The sequence below is a fragment of the Lingula anatina genome, chromosome 9 (genome assembly GCF_051362555.1).
Source record: "Lingula anatina isolate TDL-2025a chromosome 9, LinAna3.0, whole genome shotgun sequence".
NCBI classification, from domain to species: domain Eukaryota; kingdom Metazoa; phylum Brachiopoda; class Lingulata; order Lingulida; family Lingulidae; genus Lingula; species Lingula anatina.
Genome location: NC_141775.1, coordinates 20,459,106 through 20,477,984, shown reverse-complemented (window position 1 = coordinate 20,477,984; position 18,879 = coordinate 20,459,106). Strand labels below are relative to the sequence as shown.

At 33.7% G+C, this 18,879-nt stretch overlaps 2 protein-coding genes across 7 annotated transcripts; one reads left to right on the top strand and one right to left on the bottom strand.

Moving 5' to 3' along the window:
* Positions 1 to 2,524: 2,524 nt before the first annotated feature.
* Positions 2,525 to 10,949, bottom strand: LOC147760131 (anaphase-promoting complex subunit 4-like). The gene is made up of 3 exons (XM_086995476.1): positions 10,827 to 10,949; positions 10,027 to 10,203; positions 2,525 to 7,044 (listed from the first exon to the last, which is right to left on the bottom strand). Exons 2-3 carry the CDS (start codon positions 10,141 to 10,143, stop codon positions 6,940 to 6,942), a joined length of 222 nt encoding a protein of 73 aa, XP_086851602.1. The 5' UTR covers positions 10,144 to 10,203; positions 10,827 to 10,949; the 3' UTR covers positions 2,525 to 6,939.
* On the top strand, positions 10,916 to 18,664 carry LOC147760130 (rho GTPase-activating protein 19-like). 6 transcript variants are annotated; one of them, XM_086995474.1, is made up of 16 exons: positions 10,916 to 11,036; positions 11,310 to 11,528; positions 11,797 to 11,886; positions 12,077 to 12,286; positions 12,527 to 12,750; positions 13,053 to 13,139; positions 13,295 to 13,387; positions 13,593 to 13,760; positions 13,929 to 14,009; positions 14,186 to 14,323; positions 15,178 to 15,294; positions 15,686 to 15,805; positions 16,508 to 16,650; positions 16,895 to 17,012; positions 17,169 to 17,229; positions 17,953 to 18,187. In XM_086995474.1, exons 2-16 carry the CDS (start codon positions 11,324 to 11,326, stop codon positions 18,018 to 18,020), a joined length of 1,923 nt encoding a protein of 640 aa, XP_086851600.1. In that variant the 5' UTR covers positions 10,916 to 11,036; positions 11,310 to 11,323; the 3' UTR covers positions 18,021 to 18,187. The 6 variants fall into 6 exon arrangements, with proteins under 6 accessions (XP_086851600.1, XP_086851596.1, XP_086851599.1 ...); XM_086995470.1 differs by lacking the exon at positions 17,169 to 17,229 and having other exon boundaries at positions 17,953 to 18,664; XM_086995471.1 differs by lacking the exon at positions 17,169 to 17,229 and having other exon boundaries at positions 10,955 to 11,036; positions 11,313 to 11,528; positions 17,953 to 18,664.
* The last annotated feature ends 215 nt before the right edge of the window (positions 18,665 to 18,879 follow it).

Below are 18,879 nucleotides of genomic sequence, written 5' to 3'. Positions count from 1 at the left end.
ACATTACACAGCAGGACCTCACCACTGATGTAACCAACTGCTAACACTGAAGAGAGACTAAAACTTGTAACTAATGTTATTGGACAAGTGGCATTTTACTTAAATTGCCAGATTTTATTGCTATGCTTTTTTTAAAAGATAATTGAATAAAGATTGAAAAAAAACTTGAATAATTCATACATGTACGATGACAGTTGTCCCTTTTTCAAATACTATGTTTGTCTAAACAAAAGTTAGCACCTTTGTGTCAATCATAAATCATAAATCATTTTTGATAGCAGTGTAATTTAAAAAATTCTACACTTTCATTGTCGCAATTTTCAACAATCCCTCATAATCCCTTGAGCTTCTATATATTCTTATTGTATTATATTTTTTCATTACTACACTTTTAATTAAATCGGAGGTCAAGAAATAAAAGTTTTCAAATCTTTTTTTAGACAGACTGAATAAAACAAGGCAGCAAAGCTGTCAAATGTACAGACAAAGAACAGAAAATAAAAATGCAAATAAGTGAAAAATTAAATTTTCACAAAAAACTGTTAAATTGCCAGAAAAATTTACCAAACAGACTGCGTTGCCTATTGAAGCTGTATGTTAGACCCATGTTTCTTTCCTGTAAGTTTGAGAACAGTAAGTGACATGATTTCCCTTAAATGGTCATCATAGGAGCAGTGCCCAAAATAGGGGTTTCTTCAAATTTTGATGCAACATTACATAATGTTTAACAGCATAATGACAATCAAATGTTATTAATAAAATATTAGTAACATGGACATTCAGAAAATGTGACAAGCAAAAGTCTTCAAGATCATGGAACTTTAAAGTCACACCTTGAAAATGCCAATATGTGAAAAATTAAATTTTCACAAAAAACTGTTTAACTGCCAAAATAAATAAATAAATAAATAAATAAATAAAAATACCAAACAGACTGCATTGCCTACTGAAGCTGTATTTTAGTCCCATGTTTCTTTCCTGTAAGTTTGAGAACAGTAAGTGACATGATTTTCCTTAAATGGTCATCATGGAAGCAGTGCCCAAAATAGGGGTTTCTTCAAATTTTGATGCAATATTACATAATGTTTAACAGCTTAATGACCATTAATTTTTAATTATAAAATATTTGTTTCACAGATATTCAGAAAATGTGACTAGCAAAGGTCTTCAGGCCCATGGAACTTCAAAGTCACGCCTTGAAAATGCCAAAATGTAAACAAGACAGCACTGTTCTGAAATGGGTTTATTTCCATTTTCAACACTTTTTTAACATAAAACAAAATAAACATTTTACTGCCATTTTATATGACCAACTAAGAAAATTGATGAGATGGGAAAAGTATCAATAGAACAGTGTTAAATGTCCAATTTCCTCCATTCTGAGATTCTGAACATAGTGGATGATTGAATCTGACAAACTGCAATGATATGAGTTTATTTCTATTTTTGACACTTTATTACACAATACATGATAACAAGTTTACCATGTTTTTTACATAATCAACTAACAATGTTGTAAAGATGCAGGAAATATCAAACAAACACTTTTAGGCATCTTATTAGTTAAATAATGAGACTGTTAACATGCCTAATAATTGAATGTGAGGAAATGTGAAAAACAGTATAACATCTAAAATAATGGCCTGATTATGCTGATTTTCGAACTCAACCTGCGTTTTAGTAACATTGACCACTCCTGTGAGTATGATTACAATTGGCCAATCCGTTTTTCTTATATTGTGTTATCAGTGTTGTATTTATATTGAAAATAGTGAAAAAACAGCATAAATTCCCTAAAAATGGCCCAATCATGCTGATTTTCGAACTTGACCTGCGTATTATGAATATTCATCAGTTCTGTAAGTTTCAAGTCAAAAGGTAAAATGGTTTTCCACTTATCGTGTTATCGGTGCTGCATATATGCTGAAAAAAGTGAAAAAACAGCATAAATTCCCTAAAAGTGACCCGATCATGCTGATTTTCGAACTTGACCTGCGTATTATGAATATTCATCAGTTCTGTAAGTTTCAAGTCAAAAGGTAAAATGGTTTTCCACTTATCGTGTTATCGGTGCTGCATATATGCTGAAAAAAGTGAAAAAACAGCATAAATTCCCTAAAAGTGACCCGATCATGCTGATTTTCGAACTTGACCTGTGTATTATGAATATTCATCAGTTCTGTAAGTTTCAAGGCAAAAGGTAAAATTGTTTTCCACTTATCGTGTTATCGGTGCTGCATATATGCTGAAAAAAGTGAAAAAACAGCATAAATTCCCTAAAAGTGACCCGATCATGCTGATTTTCGAACTTGACCTGCGTATTATGAATATTCATCAGTTCTGCAAGTTTCAAGTCAAAAGGTAAAATGGTTTTCCACTTATCGTGTTATCGGTAAAAGTGCACGGCGACAACGGCGACGACAGACGCAGATGATGGCTATATGTACAGACACATCTGTGTCTGTACATAAAAAATACAACTATCATGAAGATTACCCAGGATAACAGAATTTCTTTCAGCATAAAAAGAAGAAACAAGGCAGCAAAGCTGTCAAATGTACAGACAAAGAACAGAAAATAAAGATGCAAATAAGTGAAAAATTAAATTTTCACAAAAAACTGTTAAATTGCCAGAAAAATTTACCAAACAGACTGCGTTGCCTATTGAAGCTGTATTTTAGTCCCATGTTTCTTTCCTATAAGTTTGAGAACAGTAAGTGACATGATTTCCCTTAAATGGTCATCATAGGAGCAGTGCCCAAAATAGGGGTTTCTTCAAATTTTGATACAACATTAAATAATGTTTAACAGCTTAATGACCATCAATTTTTAATTATAAAATATTTGTATCACAGATATTCAGAAAATGTGACTAGCAAAGGTCTTCAGGCCCATGGAACTTCAAAGTCACGCCTTGAAAATGCCAAAATGTAAACAAGACAGCACTGTTCTGAAATGGGTTTATTTCCATTTTTAACACTTTTTTAACATAAAACAAAATAAACATTTTACTGCCATTTTTATATGACCAACTAAAAAAATTGATGAGATGGGAAAAGTATCAATAGAACAGTGTTAAATGTCCAATTTCCTCCATTCTGAGATTCTGAACATAGTGGATGATTGAATCTGACAAACTGCAATGATATGAGTTTATTTCCATTTTTGACACTTTATTACACAATACATGATAACAAGTTTACCATGTTTTTTACATAATCAACTAACAATGTTGTAAAGATGCAGGAAATATCAAACAAACACTTTTACGTATCTTATTAGTTAAATAATGAGACTGTTAACATGCTTAAGAACTGAATCTGAGGAAATGTGAAAAAAACAGTATAACTTCTAAAATAATGGCCCGATTATGCCGATTTTCGAACTCAACCTGCGTTTTAGTAAGATTGACCACTCCTGTGAGTATAATTACAATTGGCCAATCCGTTTTTCTTATATTGTGTTATCAGTGTTGCATTTATATTGAAAATAGTGACAAGGCAGCAAAGCTGTCAAATGTACAGACAAAAAACAGGAAATAACTATGCACAAAATAGGCTACTGTCAATTCTGATGCAAAAATACATTATGTTTAACTGCAAATTCAACATCAAATTTTAATTATGCTCAACAGGTAATACCAATGTAATTGAAATATGTGACAAGTTTACACTTTGAAAATGTATAACTTCCAGAAAAAGAAGTCACTTAGACTGCTTTTCCAACTCAGACTGCATTTTAGTCCTGTATTTCTTTTTTGAAAGTTTGGCAATCATGAGTAACATGGTTTTCCCATAATGGTCATCATGGCAGCAGCACCCAAAATTGTGTTTTCTTCTATTCTGATGCCATATTACATAATGGTTAACGGCATAATGAACGTCAATTTTTAATAATAAAATATAAGTATCATGGATTTTCAGAAAATGTGACTAGCATGGGTCTTCAAGCCCGTGGAACTTCAAAGTCACACCTTGAAAATGCCAATATGTGAAAAATTAAATTTTCACAAAAAAACTGTTTAACTGGCAGTAAGAATTACCAAACAGACTGTATTTCCTACTGAAGCTGTATTTTAGTCCCATGTTTCTTTCCTGTAAGTTTGAGAACAGTAAATGACATGGTTTTTCTTAAATGGTCATCATGGGAGCAGTGCCCAAAATAGTTTTTTTTTTCAAATTTTGATGCAATATTACATAATGTTTAACAGCATAATGACCATCAATTTTAATAATAAAATATTAGTATTATGGATATTCAGAAAACGTGACTAGCAAAGGTCTTCAGGCCCATGGAACTTCAAAGTCACATCTTGAAAATGCCAAAATGTAGACAAGACAGCACTGTTCTGAAAATTTTTTTTTTTCCATTTTTAACAATTTTTAACATAAAACAGAATTAACAGTTTTCTGCCGTTTTTATATGATCAACTAAGAAAATTGATGAGATGGGAAAAATATCAACAGAGCAGTGTTAAATGTCCAATTTCTTCCATTCTGAGATTCTGAACATAGTGAATGATTGAATCTGACAAACTGCAATGATATGGGTTTATTTCCATTTTTGAAACTTTATTACACAATACACGATAACAAGTTTACCATCATTTTTACATAATCAACTAATAATGTTGTAAAGATGCAGGAAATGCCAAACAAACACTTTTACGTATCTTATTAGTTCAATAATGAAACTGTTTACATGCCTAAGAATTGAATCTGAGGAAATGTGAAAAAACTGCATTTTTTTAAAATAATGGCCTGATTATGCTGATTTTTGAACTCAACCTGCATTTTAGCAGGAATGACCACTCCTGTAAGTTTAATGACAATTGGCCTATCTGTTTTTCTTATAATATTTTATTGTGTTTACAGTGTTGCATATATGCTGAAAAGTGAAAAAAAAAAGCATAACTACTAAAATAGTGGCCCGATCCTGCCGATTTTCGAACTTGACCTTCATTTTATGAATATTCATCAGCTCTGTAAATATACAGCCAAAAAGTAAAACTTTCTTCCACTTATCGTGTTTACAATGAAAGTGCACAGCCCCGGCGACAGCAACAGTGATGGCAACGGCAGCGACAACAGACGCAGGTGATGGCAATATGTACAGACACATCTGTACATATTAACTGTACTGTTTGAGAACAATAAGTGACATGGTTTTTCTTAAATGGTCATCATGGGAGCAGTGCCCAAAATAGGTTTTTTTCAAATTTTGATGCAATATTACATAATGTTTAACAGCATAATGACCATCAATTTTTAATAATAAAATATTAGTATCATGGACAAACAGAAAACGTGACTAACAAATGTTTTTAGGCCGATGGAACTTCAAAGTCACACCTTAAAAATGCCAAAATGTAAACAAGACAGCACTGTTCTGAAATGGGTTTATTTCCATTTTTAACACTTTTTTAACATAAAACAAAATTAATAGGATACTGCCATTTTTTATATGATCAACTAAGAAAATTGATGAGATGTTAAAAATATCAATAGAACAGTGTTAAATGTCCAATTTCTTCCATTCTGAGATTCTGAACATACTGAATTATTGAATATGACAAACTGCAATGATATGAGTTTATTTCCATTTTTGACACTTTATTACACAATACACGATAACAAGTTAACCATCATTTTTACATAATCAACTAACAATGTTGTAAAGATGAAGGAAATGTCAAACAAACACTTTTACGTATCTTATTAGTTCAATAATGAGACTGTTAACATGCCTAAGAATTGAATCTGTAGAAATGTGAAACAAGACAGCACTGTTCTGAAATGGTTTTTTTCCCATTTTTAACAATTTTTTTACACAAAACAAAATTAACAGTTAACTGCCATTTTTATAAAATCAACTAAGAAAATTGTTGAGATGGGAAAAATATCAATAGAATAGTGTAAAATGTCCAATTTCCTCCATTCTGAGATTCTGAACATACTGAATTATTGAATATGACAAACTGCAATGATATGAGTTTATTTCCATTTTTGACACTTTATTACACAATACACGATAACAAGTTTACCATCATTTTTACATAATCAAATAACAATGTTGTAAAGATGCAGGAAATGTCAAACAAACACTTTTACGTATCTTATTAGTTAAATAATAAGACTGTTAACATGCCTAAGAACTGAATCTGAGGAAATGTGAAAAAACAGCATAACTTCTAAAATAATGGCCCGATATGCTGATTTTCGAACTCAACCTGCGTTTTAGTAAGATTGACCACTCCTGTGAGTTTAATGACAATTGGCTTAACGGTTTTCCTTAAAATGTGTTTACAGGGTTGCATATATGCTGAAAAGTGAAAAAACAGCATAACTTCTACTATAATGGCTCGATCATGCTGATTTTCGAACTTGACCTGCGTTTTATGAATATTCATCAGCTCTGTAAATATAAAAGCAAAAAATAAAATAGTGTTCCACTTATCGTGTTTACAAGGAAAGTGCACGGCATCGGCATCGCCATCGGCGACGACGGACGCAGGTGATGGCAATATGTACAGACACATCTGTGTCTGTACATAAAAAAACAGCATGAATTCCCTCAAAATAGCCCAATCATGCTGATTTTCGAACTTGACCTGCGTATTATGAATATTCATCAGTTCTGTAAGTTTCAAGTCAAAAGGTAAAATGGTTTTCCACTTATCGTGTTATCAGTGCTGCATATATGCTGAAAAAAGTGAAAAAACTGCATAAATTCCCTAAAAGTGACCCGATCATGCTGATTTTCGAACTTGACCTGCGTATTATGAATATTCATCAGTTCTGCAAGTTTCAAGTCAAAAGGTAAAATGGTTTTCCACTTATCGTGTTATCGGTAAAAGTGCACGGCGACGACGGCGACGACAGACGCAGATGATGGCTATATGTACAGACACATCTGTGTCTGTACATAAAAATAAAGGAGTTAACCTTTTCCATCAGTCCTCCATGCTATTGCTTTAACTTTGCTGTTCTCAGTTGGAGGTGGCAGGCTCCATACCCTCTGCCATGATAGCCTGTGTAACAAAACCTGAAATAATAAAAAAAAAAACATAATCTGGACTAATGACATGTGCAAACGGTGCATTAATTATTGGAGAGAAGTTGTAGGCATTTCCACTCTGCATGTTAAAAAAAAAATCTTTGAAAGTTTTTTTTCATATATTCTTTTATCATGTCTACAAAATATGATACAAGTATGACATAAGGATTTTATGCCATCCTTGGAATGTGAATAACAATAAAATTAAACAGTGATTATAACAAGGCAGCAAAGCTGTCAAATGTACAGACAAAAAGCAGGAAATAACTATTCACAAAATAGGCTACTGTCAATTCTGATGCAAAAGTACATTATGTTAAACTGTAAATTCAACATCAAATTTTAATTATGCTCAACAGGTAATACCAATGAAAGTAAAATGTGTAACAAGCATAAGGCTTCAGGCCCATGAGAGTTCAAGTTCACACTTTGAAAATGTATAACTTCCAGAAAAAGAAGCCAATTAGACTGCTTTTCCAACTCAGGCTGCATGCCGATTTTCGAACTTGACCTCCATTTTAGTAAGATCGATTACTCCTGAGAGTTTCACGACAACAGGCCTATCGGTTTTCCTTGAAATGTATTTACAGTGTTGCATATATGTTGAAAAGTGAAAGAAAAAAGCATAACTTCTACAATAATGGCCCGATCATCCTGATTTTCGAACTTGACCTGCGTTTTATGAATATTCATCAGCTCTTTAAATATAAAGCCCAAAAGTAAAACTGCCTTCCACTTATCGTGTTTACAATGAAAGTGCATGGCAACGGCGATGACGGCGACGACAGACGCAGGTGATGGCAATATGTACAGACACATCTGTACATATTTACTGTACTGTTTGAGAACAGTAAGTGACATGGTTTTTCTTAAATGGTCATCATGGGAGCAGTGCCCAAAATAGGTTTTTTTCAAATTTTGATGCAATATTACATAATGTTTAACAGCATAATGACCATCAATTTTTAATAATAAAATATGAGTATCATGGATATTCAGAAAATGTGACTAGCAAAGGTCTTCAGGCCCATGGAACTTCAAAGCCACAACTTGAAAATGCCAAAATGTAAACAAGACAGCACTGTTCTGAAATGGGTTTATTTCCATTTTTAACAATTTTAAACAATTTTTAACATAAAACAAAATAAACAGTTTACTGCCATTTTTATATTATCAACTAAGAAAATTGATGAGATGGGAAAAATATCAACAGAGCAGTGTTAAATGTCCAATTTCTTCCATCCTGAGATTCTGAACATAGTGAATGATTGAATCTGACAAACTGCAATGATATGAGTTTATTTCCATTTTTGAAACTTTATTACACAATACACAATAACAAGTTTAACATCATTTTTACAAAATCAACTAACAATGTTGTAAAGATGCAGGAAATGTCAAAAAAACACTTTTACATATCTTATTAATTAAATAATGAAACTGATAACATGCCTAAGAATTGAATCTAAGGAAATGTGAAAAACAGCATAACTTCTCAAATAATGGCCCGATTATGCTGTTTGAATTTAACCTGCGTTTTAGCAGGATTGACCACTCCTGTGAGTTTAATGACAATTGGCCTATCTGTTTTTCTTATATTGTGTTTACAGTGTTGCATATATGCTGAAAAAAGAAAAAAAAGCATAACTACTAAAATAGTGGCCCGATCATGCCAATTTTCGAACTTGACCTGCGTTTTAGTAAGATCAATTTTTCCTGTGAGTTTCATGACAACAGGCCTATCGGTTTTCGTTGAAATGTGTTAACAGTGTTGCATATATGCTGAAAAGTGAAAAAACAGTATAACTTCTACAATAATGGCCCGATCATCCTGATTTTCGAACTTGACCTGCATTTTATGAATATTCATCAGCTCTGTAAATATAAAGCCAAAAAGTAAAACTGCCTTCCACTTATCGTGTTTACAATGAAAGTGCACGGCAACGACGGCGACGGCGACGACAGACGCAGGTGATTGAAATATGTACAGACACATCTATATATATTTACTGTACTGTTTGAGAACAGTAAGTGACATGGTTTTTCTTAAATGGTCATCATGGGAGCAGTGCCCAAAATAGGTTTTTTTCAAATTTTGATGCAATATTACATAATGTTTAACAGCATAATGACCATCAATTTTTAATAATAAAATATGAGTATCATGGATATTCAGAAAATGTGACTAGCAAAGGTCTTCAGGCCCATGGAACTTCAAAGCCACAACTTGAAAATGCCAAAATGTAAACAAGACAGCACTGTTCTGAAATGGGTTTATTTCCATTTTTAACAATTTTAAACAATTTTTAACATAAAACAAAATAAACAGTTTACTGCCATTTTTATATTATCAACTAAGAAAATTGATGAGATGGGAAAAATATCAACAGAGCAGTGTTAAATGTCCAATTTCTTCCATTCTGAGATTCTGAACATAGTGAATGATTGAATCTGACAAACTGCAATGATACGAGTTTATTTCCATTTTTGAAACTTTATTACACAATACACAATAACAAGTTTAACATCATTTTTACAAAATCAACTAACAATGTTGTAAAGATGCAGGAAATGTCAAACAAACACTTTTACGTATCTTATTAGTTTAATAATGAGACTGTTAACATGCCTAAGAATTGAATCTGAGGAAATGTGAAAAATATGCTGAAAAGTGAAAAAACAGCATAACTTCTACAATAATGGCCCGATCATGCTGATTTTCGAACTTGACCTGCGTTTTATGAATATTCATCAGCTCTGTAAATATAAAGCCAAAAAGTAAAACTGCCCTCCACTTATCGTGTTTACAAGGAAAGTGCACGGCGCCGGCATCGCCATCGGCATCGCCATCGGCATCGCCATCGGCATCGCGACGACAGACGCAGGTGATGGCAATATGTACAGACACATCTGTGTCTGTACATAAAAAGTAGACAACACTACAATTCAGGGTGAATGCCATACGGATACCTCTCCCTGGATATTTGCCACTGCCAAAAGGTCCATTTTTGGAGACCATTCCATAAGTTCCACTTCTGTTGTCACATGTTTCTCATCAGTCTGACGAAATGAACACTGGGACGACATCTTCAAATAAGGTCAAATTATCCTCAAATCTCTAAATTTAACTTGAATGCAAGTCGCTGACTGGGAAATACAGAGAACAGAAATGATGAAAATTTTCATCTGTTATTTGCTTTAAGTTACTGACAATAAAGTTATCTTGAGTCCTTTGTTTCAACCAAATTAATTAAGAATAAATTATCAAAGTTACAGCTGTAATGCATGCACTGTGTAAGAAAAGTGCCACCCAGTTTTACAACAAAATATGGTATTTCATATCACTAATATTTATAAACATTTCAATGATGTTGGTACTACTGCATTGCTGTAATTCGGTACCATAGCTGAAGTTTTTATAATAGTATAAACTCTCCCTTTCTCTGCTGTTATAGTGCCAATTTTGGTTCAAGTAATAAAAACAGTAAACACACAGGCATACATTTGTTTATGCCGGAGAGTCTATCCTGCCTAGAACCATTTCTATAAATAACTACTACAACTACTACTACTACTACATGTGCTACAGTACTTCAGTGACATATGCTGTAAAAAATGTTACTACATGTACTGTATGTGGTGAAGTAGTGTACAGGTCGATGGTGCTGCTACATTTACCTCATTTAGAAAAATACACATATACCAGTAAATTGCTTGATTTAGCTACACACAAATACGACATTCATCGATCTATGCATTTAATGACTTACCGCTTTGCTTGCCGGCAAAGTTACCTGTCACCTTGCAAGTGTGTCAATCACATAGCCATGCCGTAATGACCTAATTTCAAATCGAGTCTAATCTTTTGCCCAATGGGCCGGCAGTTTACAAAACCATTGTCCAATGATAGCCTAGCAAACGAATCAAACAAGCGCCATATTTGAAGGCTGCAAATAAGCAAAATGCAGTGATATGACCTGGTAGGTGAATTACAATTGAAAAACTAAATAATAGTTGTGCAAAGTCTTAATAGGCAAGTTTGATTTACTCTGTTACATGACCTTTTTGGTAGATTGACGACTGGTCCTTGATCAAGTTCAATATAGATTTTGTTCCGCAACTGCCTTCACCTTGTTTAAAATTCAGTTTGAAATAAAATTTAAAAATGTTCCATTTATTGTCATTATCTCTTGGGCAGCAGTAAGTGTTTTTACCTTTTTGGTAAATATATTTTTTTTAAATATTTTTCTCAGTAGTAGCATTAACCATGTCAAAATCGAGCTTAAAGAGGCGCGAGCTGGATGCCGAGGCTCTCGTCCACCAGCTGAAAACGGAAGACACGGACCAGTTCAATGCCCTCATCAAGATGCACCTCTCATTCATGGTTGATATGCCCACTTTGGACGATTTATTTGAAAAATCTGAAGAGAACAAGATTAAGAAAGGTCATACGCCTTTCTTGAAAAGAAAAAGTATGAAATGTTTATTGTATTTTCTTATCATGGAAAAACTTTTAAAGGACATCATTTTAGTTGCCATCAACTAACAGACTGTCAGTATAATTTTAACAGAGGTTAAGTAAAAAGAAAAAGTGTGAAATGTATATTGTATACTTCTTTTCATGGAAAACTATAAATTACATCATTTTAGGTGCATCATCTAATAATTTAATTGTTAACAGTAGTAAGGTCATTCTTCACAAATATTTTGATATTTTTGTATATGTATATATATTTTTAGATAAAACTGGTAGCAGTTCGAGCTACACAGATCTTTCATCCTGCAACTCTGGTATTATTGAACTAATTGATTTTATTTCTGAACCTGACAGTGAGTGCAATTTCTTGTTTCCTTTTGTATTACTAGTAGAAATAAAAATGTTTATTTATACAAACATAAGCATGAAAACTATAAATATATTGGACAGTGATAATAAGCTGCATGTTATCTAAAACAATTTTTTTCAAATTAACTCTATGATGCAGTTTTAAAAGATACATTATTTGTAAATAAATTCCAGATATAGCCCTTGAGGGAATATTCAGGAAAGCAGGAAACTGTACAAGACAGAAAGAACTGAAAGAAAAGTTGACCCAAGGCTGCACCCTTGACTTGGACAGCAGTCCTTACAATGCACATGACTGTGCCTGTGTTCTAAAGTGGTTCCTGGGAGAGTTACCAGAACCTTTACTCATGGAGAGATTATATGCTGCATATTGCCAAGTGCCAGGTTGTTCTACAAATCATTTGTTCAAAATTTGTAATGGTATATTGAGATTAAAATTGTGTAGAATTCCTAATTATTGGAATTAGAGAAACAACTTTGTGAAAGCATTATGTTGTACTTGAAAGAAGTTAAATGTATATTTAACATATTTCATAATACAATATGGCCACATTTTTGCTGGCTGGTTTGCTATTTTTAAATGCTGTTTCTGCTCTTTGGGTTGTAAGTCTAGTCACCTTCCAGACATGATCCGTGAGGGCATGGACCAGGTCACAATTGATAACATAGTGGTTCCCAAACAGATCAAGACAGTACAGCTGCTGTTCCTTCTGCTGCCAGTAGAGAATGCCACTCTGCTGAGGAAGCTGCTAACCATGCTGCACCAGGTGGCCAGCGTGGAGGAGAACAAAATGACTGCTGAGAATTTAGGTGCAATGTTTGCCCCACACTTGCTCTGTCCAAAGAAGGTATAGGCCGTTTGATGTTGAGTGTGTTCTAATGTTTAAATTCCATATAATATATTCTCTCCTGACACAAGTTCTTCCAACTCTTGGAAATATTAAGACTACACTCTGGGAACATTGATGTAATAGGGTACTGTTTTCAGATGTTTTATGGTAAATTCAGTATCTTTTCTGTCTCTAAGGAAAAGATTTACTAATTCAAAAATTTTTTTCTTCTGATTTTTACAACAATCAAACAGATGAAAAGAGTTGGAAGTCCTTTCATGATCAGATAAACACTTTGAATGATTTTAATTTCTCTTTAGATGACTGGCATTGGGCTCCAACAGGCAGCACAGAATTTGTCCAATACAGTTTCTTTTATGATTCAACACTCCCCACAATTATTCATGGTAAGACTGATAAACAGTTTTTCAAACATGTTTTCCAAATTTGTTCTTGTAATCCAGTTATAGCAAATTTATAAATCAGAAAATCAGAATTAAAATTCAGTGCTTGAAAAAAAAACGTATACAATATTATGTATTAATTTTGTCTTTCTGTGCAGGTGCCTAAAGATTTGGTTCATGACATTGACATATACTATAGGGAAAGGCAAAGATTGGGGCAGGACAGTGAGGATGATCTGGATCACAGAAGGGTGAATTGTGCTTTTGTACAGACTAATGTATTAGTTCCATATTTGCTTGATATAATAATCGTTCCAGAAGGGAAACAAAAGCATTTCTTTGATCAAAAAGGCAGAAGTATCTAGAAAAGTATTTGTTTTGATATAAAGATATCTTATCCCTAGTAGCTTATACATTTATTTAGTTATTAAGTCAATTATATTAATTGTTAACTAGACATCTCCAGACAGTGATGATGCTGTGAAGACAACAGTTACATATGTGGACAGAGTTAAATCAAAGGAACTTGGTGCAGCTTCAGACACCGAGGTGGCGCTGGCACAGTTATATGCTCATGTGCAGAATATGCCAGACTCTACCAAGAAAAGAAAGCTACTAAAGCAGGTACAATCAATGGGGTTTGCCCCAATATGTTTCCCCATCACTATAATCTTGATTTATCTATTGATTCATATAAAAAGCATCTCATTTAACAGTATCTGTGTGTATGTTATTTTATCCTTCCATCAGTGATGTTGCTCACTAGACAGGCATGTTTTCTGTTGGTTTCAGTTTAACAAAGCCAATGGAATGGGAACCCCACATGACGAGAACAAGCACAGGAGAAGTAAGTCAGTAGGACAGTCAATAAAGGTGTGTATGTTGACAATTTAATTATTTATTGGTATTTTTCTCCATGTCCCCCCTCTTTTCTCAAGTATCTTTTTTTACTTCTACAGAACAAGTCTCAATCTTTGAAATTTATTATTAATTTTGTATAATTTGCATGAAGCATGTTCTGAATTTTTGGATGTTCCATTTGCATGTAGGACACTTTCATGTATGCCTCAAAGAAGCTGAGGGCTTCTACAGATAATCTTCTCAGTCTTGTGAGTTCTGATGAATCTGGACAGCATAGTAGATCTTTTACCCCAGAAGCTATGCTCATGCAGGGCAGGTACAAAAAAGTAAGACTTAGAGGCACATAGGGGAATCTTTCATAGAGATATATTATCCTGGAAAATTTTAAACAACCTTTATAACTGATGCGATTTAATAACAATTGTAGGGACACTTACAGCATTCATTTTGTAGGCCTTATTGTCATTGTTTTGTAATGGGAGGTTGTGGGCTTACTGGCGTTCTCTTGTCTCATTTTGTATTATCGTGGTAGCTCATTTGATATACACAGCTGTTTTCACAATTAGTTAGGTTTTAGCTTGGATTTCATATCCAGCAAGACTTTTATATGGTCTTTAGCCTCAATAACATCCCTATGAAACATTATCACATATTCTTGTTAACACCTTGGCTGCCACTCACTTTCCAGTCACAGGGTGCTGTTAAAGCTAAAGGTCCAGTATTGCAGAGCATAAAGAAATCTCTAGTTGCCACACCCTCTAGCACTGCAGATTATGTAAGTGGTGGGCTAACAATCTTTTGCTGCCTACCTAACACCCTAAGTTATTCATGTTATGGTTATGCTTAAATTCCCTCTTCATTTGCACTTTTACTGTTTGAAACTGCTAATATCAATTGTTTGTTTTTAGTTTCAGCATTTATTTCTATTACCAACAGGGAAGACTTTGTACAGTTGTTCATCGCTCTATGTTTTTGATATTATTATAGGTTAAAAAATTTAATTGATATTTTTAACAAAAAAAATGCTTATAAATTTTTGATTATTGTGCTGTAAATGTGTGTTCTGTATTTCATAAAGTTTTGAGAAAATTAACATGTATTCCTAATGCCAGTTATTTTTCTTATAAACTGTGTTATGTGCATATTTTTTAAATACTTTGTGTGATTTTTATGTCTTCAGAAACACCTGCTGAAGATGCACAAGAGACGTGGTTCCAGCCATGACACACATTTCAACAGTGGTGCTCTCAGTCTCCCTAGAGAAACAAGCAACCCAGTCACATACCCTGTTCTAGAGGTAAGTGTTAAAGGCAAAGGAAGCAATCTTACAACTTTGTCTGCTCAGAGGTTGATAAAATTTCACCGTTTAATACAGCAGTAATTTTACACTTGGGTTGTGGAGTCAAATTTAATATTTATAAAAAGGCTAGAAATGGTGGACTGGCAATTTCTAGCAGTGTAGTTCATTAATATTTCACAGTGACATTTATGTTTAAACCATAACCAATTCAAAACTCTAAAATTATTATTGTCAGTTTTATTATGCTTAACATGTGGTTTATTGGCAGATTTCAGACATTTCCTTAACTTTTAGTTTCCTCAAAATGTTTTTGTGACTGATTTGAGCAACAAAACTGTTAAAACCTTTAGCAAAAGGCTTTCTGCTTTCATTTCTCTATCTGAACCAGACTCCACCTAGAACAATAGTGCCCAGAGTTAGTGTCACTCCAATTAATTCACCAAACACACCGGTGATGAAGCTGTTCAATGAGGAGCTAACGCTTGCTGTAAAGCAGCATGCTAAAGGAGTAAGTGTAAACAATGAAGATGTAGATTTTGACCCTAGTTTCACCCAAGTTGCACAACAACTACTATTAGGGCACTATGCTCAAATCTACTTATTCCTTACAACCCTGCATTTCTGAAGTCTTGTTTCTAATTTACCCTGACTTAACAAATGTCAAGCCTCATGTGTACCTAGTTTCTGTTGATTCTTACCCTAATCTTTTACTGTAGTCTTCAAGTTGAATCCTTTCATAAAGCCAAATTACTGAAATTATTGTAATGTTGTAGCTTTTGACCTAGATTAAAAAATACAATTACAATAGTTGCATGGAAATGTTAATCTGGAGAGTTATTCCTCTGACTAACTACAAATTACCAGTAGATGAAATCACCTTCTTTACTTTATGAATCACCTTGACAGTCCGTCTTCCTTTTTGCATGTTACATACCTGGTTAAAGTGTTTTAAAATAAATCAAACTTATTTTGGTGATGACAGCATTTCTCACTAAATTTACTATAAAAATTGAATGTTGACTTTGTATTTATGAAACTTGTGACTTGAACTCCCTATAAGTATAAAATGCTTTTGGTTGCTTATTTGCTCTTTATCTGCCTTAATTCTCTTTCAGCTTTCAGTTCTTCAACTATCTGCATGCATCAGATCCAATTCTGTAGGCAGAAAACTGAATAAACATGCATTTAAGTTGTTTTTATACGGTTTCAGTCATCTAGTCCAGCAGTACATGTGGTTGACCTGAAGGAAGAGGTGGACAGCTCACACTTACCTAGAAAACGTAGAAACAGCAAGACCAACCTGACCAATGTCACCAATACTCCATCTGACCAGGCAGCAGGATTATGCAGCAGGTGAGATGATGTTGAAAGTGAAAGGAAATATCTTCAAGAAAAAGTCCTACATATCCTTTACAATCTTTGTTATATAATGGGGGAAAAAACTGGGAGGTTGTAGTAAGATGCTGTACATTGTTTTAGCTGTTGTCTTAATAATATATTTTATTATCAAGTGGAAAGAAAAGTTTGATCGTTCAATGCATGCTATATTATGCCTGTTTCTTAAACATTCAAATATGAACCTTTTTCACTCTCCTAGCACCAGTGAATACCCTCCTAGAAAGCGCCACAGTCCTAGTACTCCTCAGAAAGAACAGCTATCACACTTTGTGTCACCCCTGACTAGATCTTCCAAGAAGATGTCCAGACAGACACAGGTAATGATGACTAAAATACTTCAGGGATGGGCTCATGAACTCTTGTTTTAGCCTGCTTTTCATGCTTTAAGAATATCTACAGCCCTGGCTATTTTTTTTTTTTCGCTTTGATATGTTGCTGCTGTACAATTCAACCTTGTGTTCTGACCCTTTCAGCCAATACGTAAACGAAGCAGGACCAGCAGTGCTCCACTTCTTGATGAGTGGAATTTGGCAGGTATTTCATCTCCAGCTGCTTTGCATGGGGGAGTTGCATGTTTGGAAAGAGCTCACAGCATAAGCATATTGTGACCCAGCCACCTACTGTGTCTGCTGTTTGGCAGTACCCCTGCTGATAATTCACTCTTTACTGTTTAAATGCACTGTTATTTACTGTTATGCCCATAACACTTTATCTATTATATTGTTGCTTTTTACTTCAGGGCATGTGGATAGGAAAAGGGTCCTCATTAACCTGCTTATTTCCCATTTATATCATTTACAGTTTATACATGCAAAGCATGTTCATTGATTCATTTTTTCCTAATATAGTTGCCTATAACTAAAGGGCCTTTGTTTATTTTCATCACTGTCTGCTTGAATTTGTAAAAATTATGTGCAAAGTTATCGTATTTTAACAACTTGTTCTTTAATTGCAATCAACAGAAATCCTTAATTTAATAGAGAATGAGAATATTTTAATATTCTAATAATTCTATTAAAAGCCTTTCACCAGTAGTTGGTATTCGCTCTAATACTTCAGTGTACTGTTATCATTAACTAACACATAATTTCTGTCCTGAGAATCATTGTTGGTCACCAACTAAATTGCTATCATTTTTTTATTTTGGAATTTTATTTTACTTCCTTGTTAAACCAGTGTTAACAGTTCACATTTACAGGTTTGAGATGTCCAATACATTGCATATTTTATGAATTGTTTTTTCATTGTCATTTTCAGCAAACAGTACTGATGACGCCCGGGTCCAGACAACCGATGGCTGTCCAACTGTCACCTGGATCATTTGACAAATGGCGGCACAGACGTAGTCACACAGCAGGGGATAAGATCAAGCATAGCAACACCGACACAGATAATAACAGGCATTTGGACAAAGACAGGGATAGAAATAGATATTTGGACAAAGGCAGGGATAGAAATGGATATTTGGACAAGGACAAACATGGACACTTGGACAATGATGCAAACAGGGATAGACATGAACATTCAGTTCACAACAAAGAAAGACGAAGAAAAGAACGCAAATCACACAAGAAGGGACATTATGAATTGGGCAGTAGGGTGCTCATAAAAAAGTCAACATTAATATAGGTTCAGCAAGTTATGACATACAAACATATGGGTGAGAAGAGCCAAGTCTGGATGTGAGAGTAGAAGGAATGTGTGTGTGTAGTAAGTTTTATAAATAGTATGTTCATTAGCAGATGATCTTACATAATGCAGCATTATGTATTTTTGGTTACAATTTAGAGTAATTGTTTATGCATGTCTTAAGCCAGTTTTGATGTGCTTGCATTTTTTATCATTTCATTATCTTTGAATTTAACTATGACAAATTTTCATGTCCAAAGGCGTATCAGTTTAACAAACAGAAATTGGCATTAAATCAATGCATAATAAAACTGTTTAATTAATAAATAATAAGACTTGATACTAGTGTAATTCCTTACAGCTGGCTTTTGCAACCCATGCAATACTTGAAGTTCTAAAGGGCTGGCTTTCTTTAAAACTCATTTCCATGATTCAAATACTACTTTTCTGGCATTTTAGGTATGTGCAAAATTGTAACCTGTATGCCTCTTTGTTAAATGAAGGTAATATTTATGTACAGTTACAACAACTTACAAATACCATATTAAAGCACAA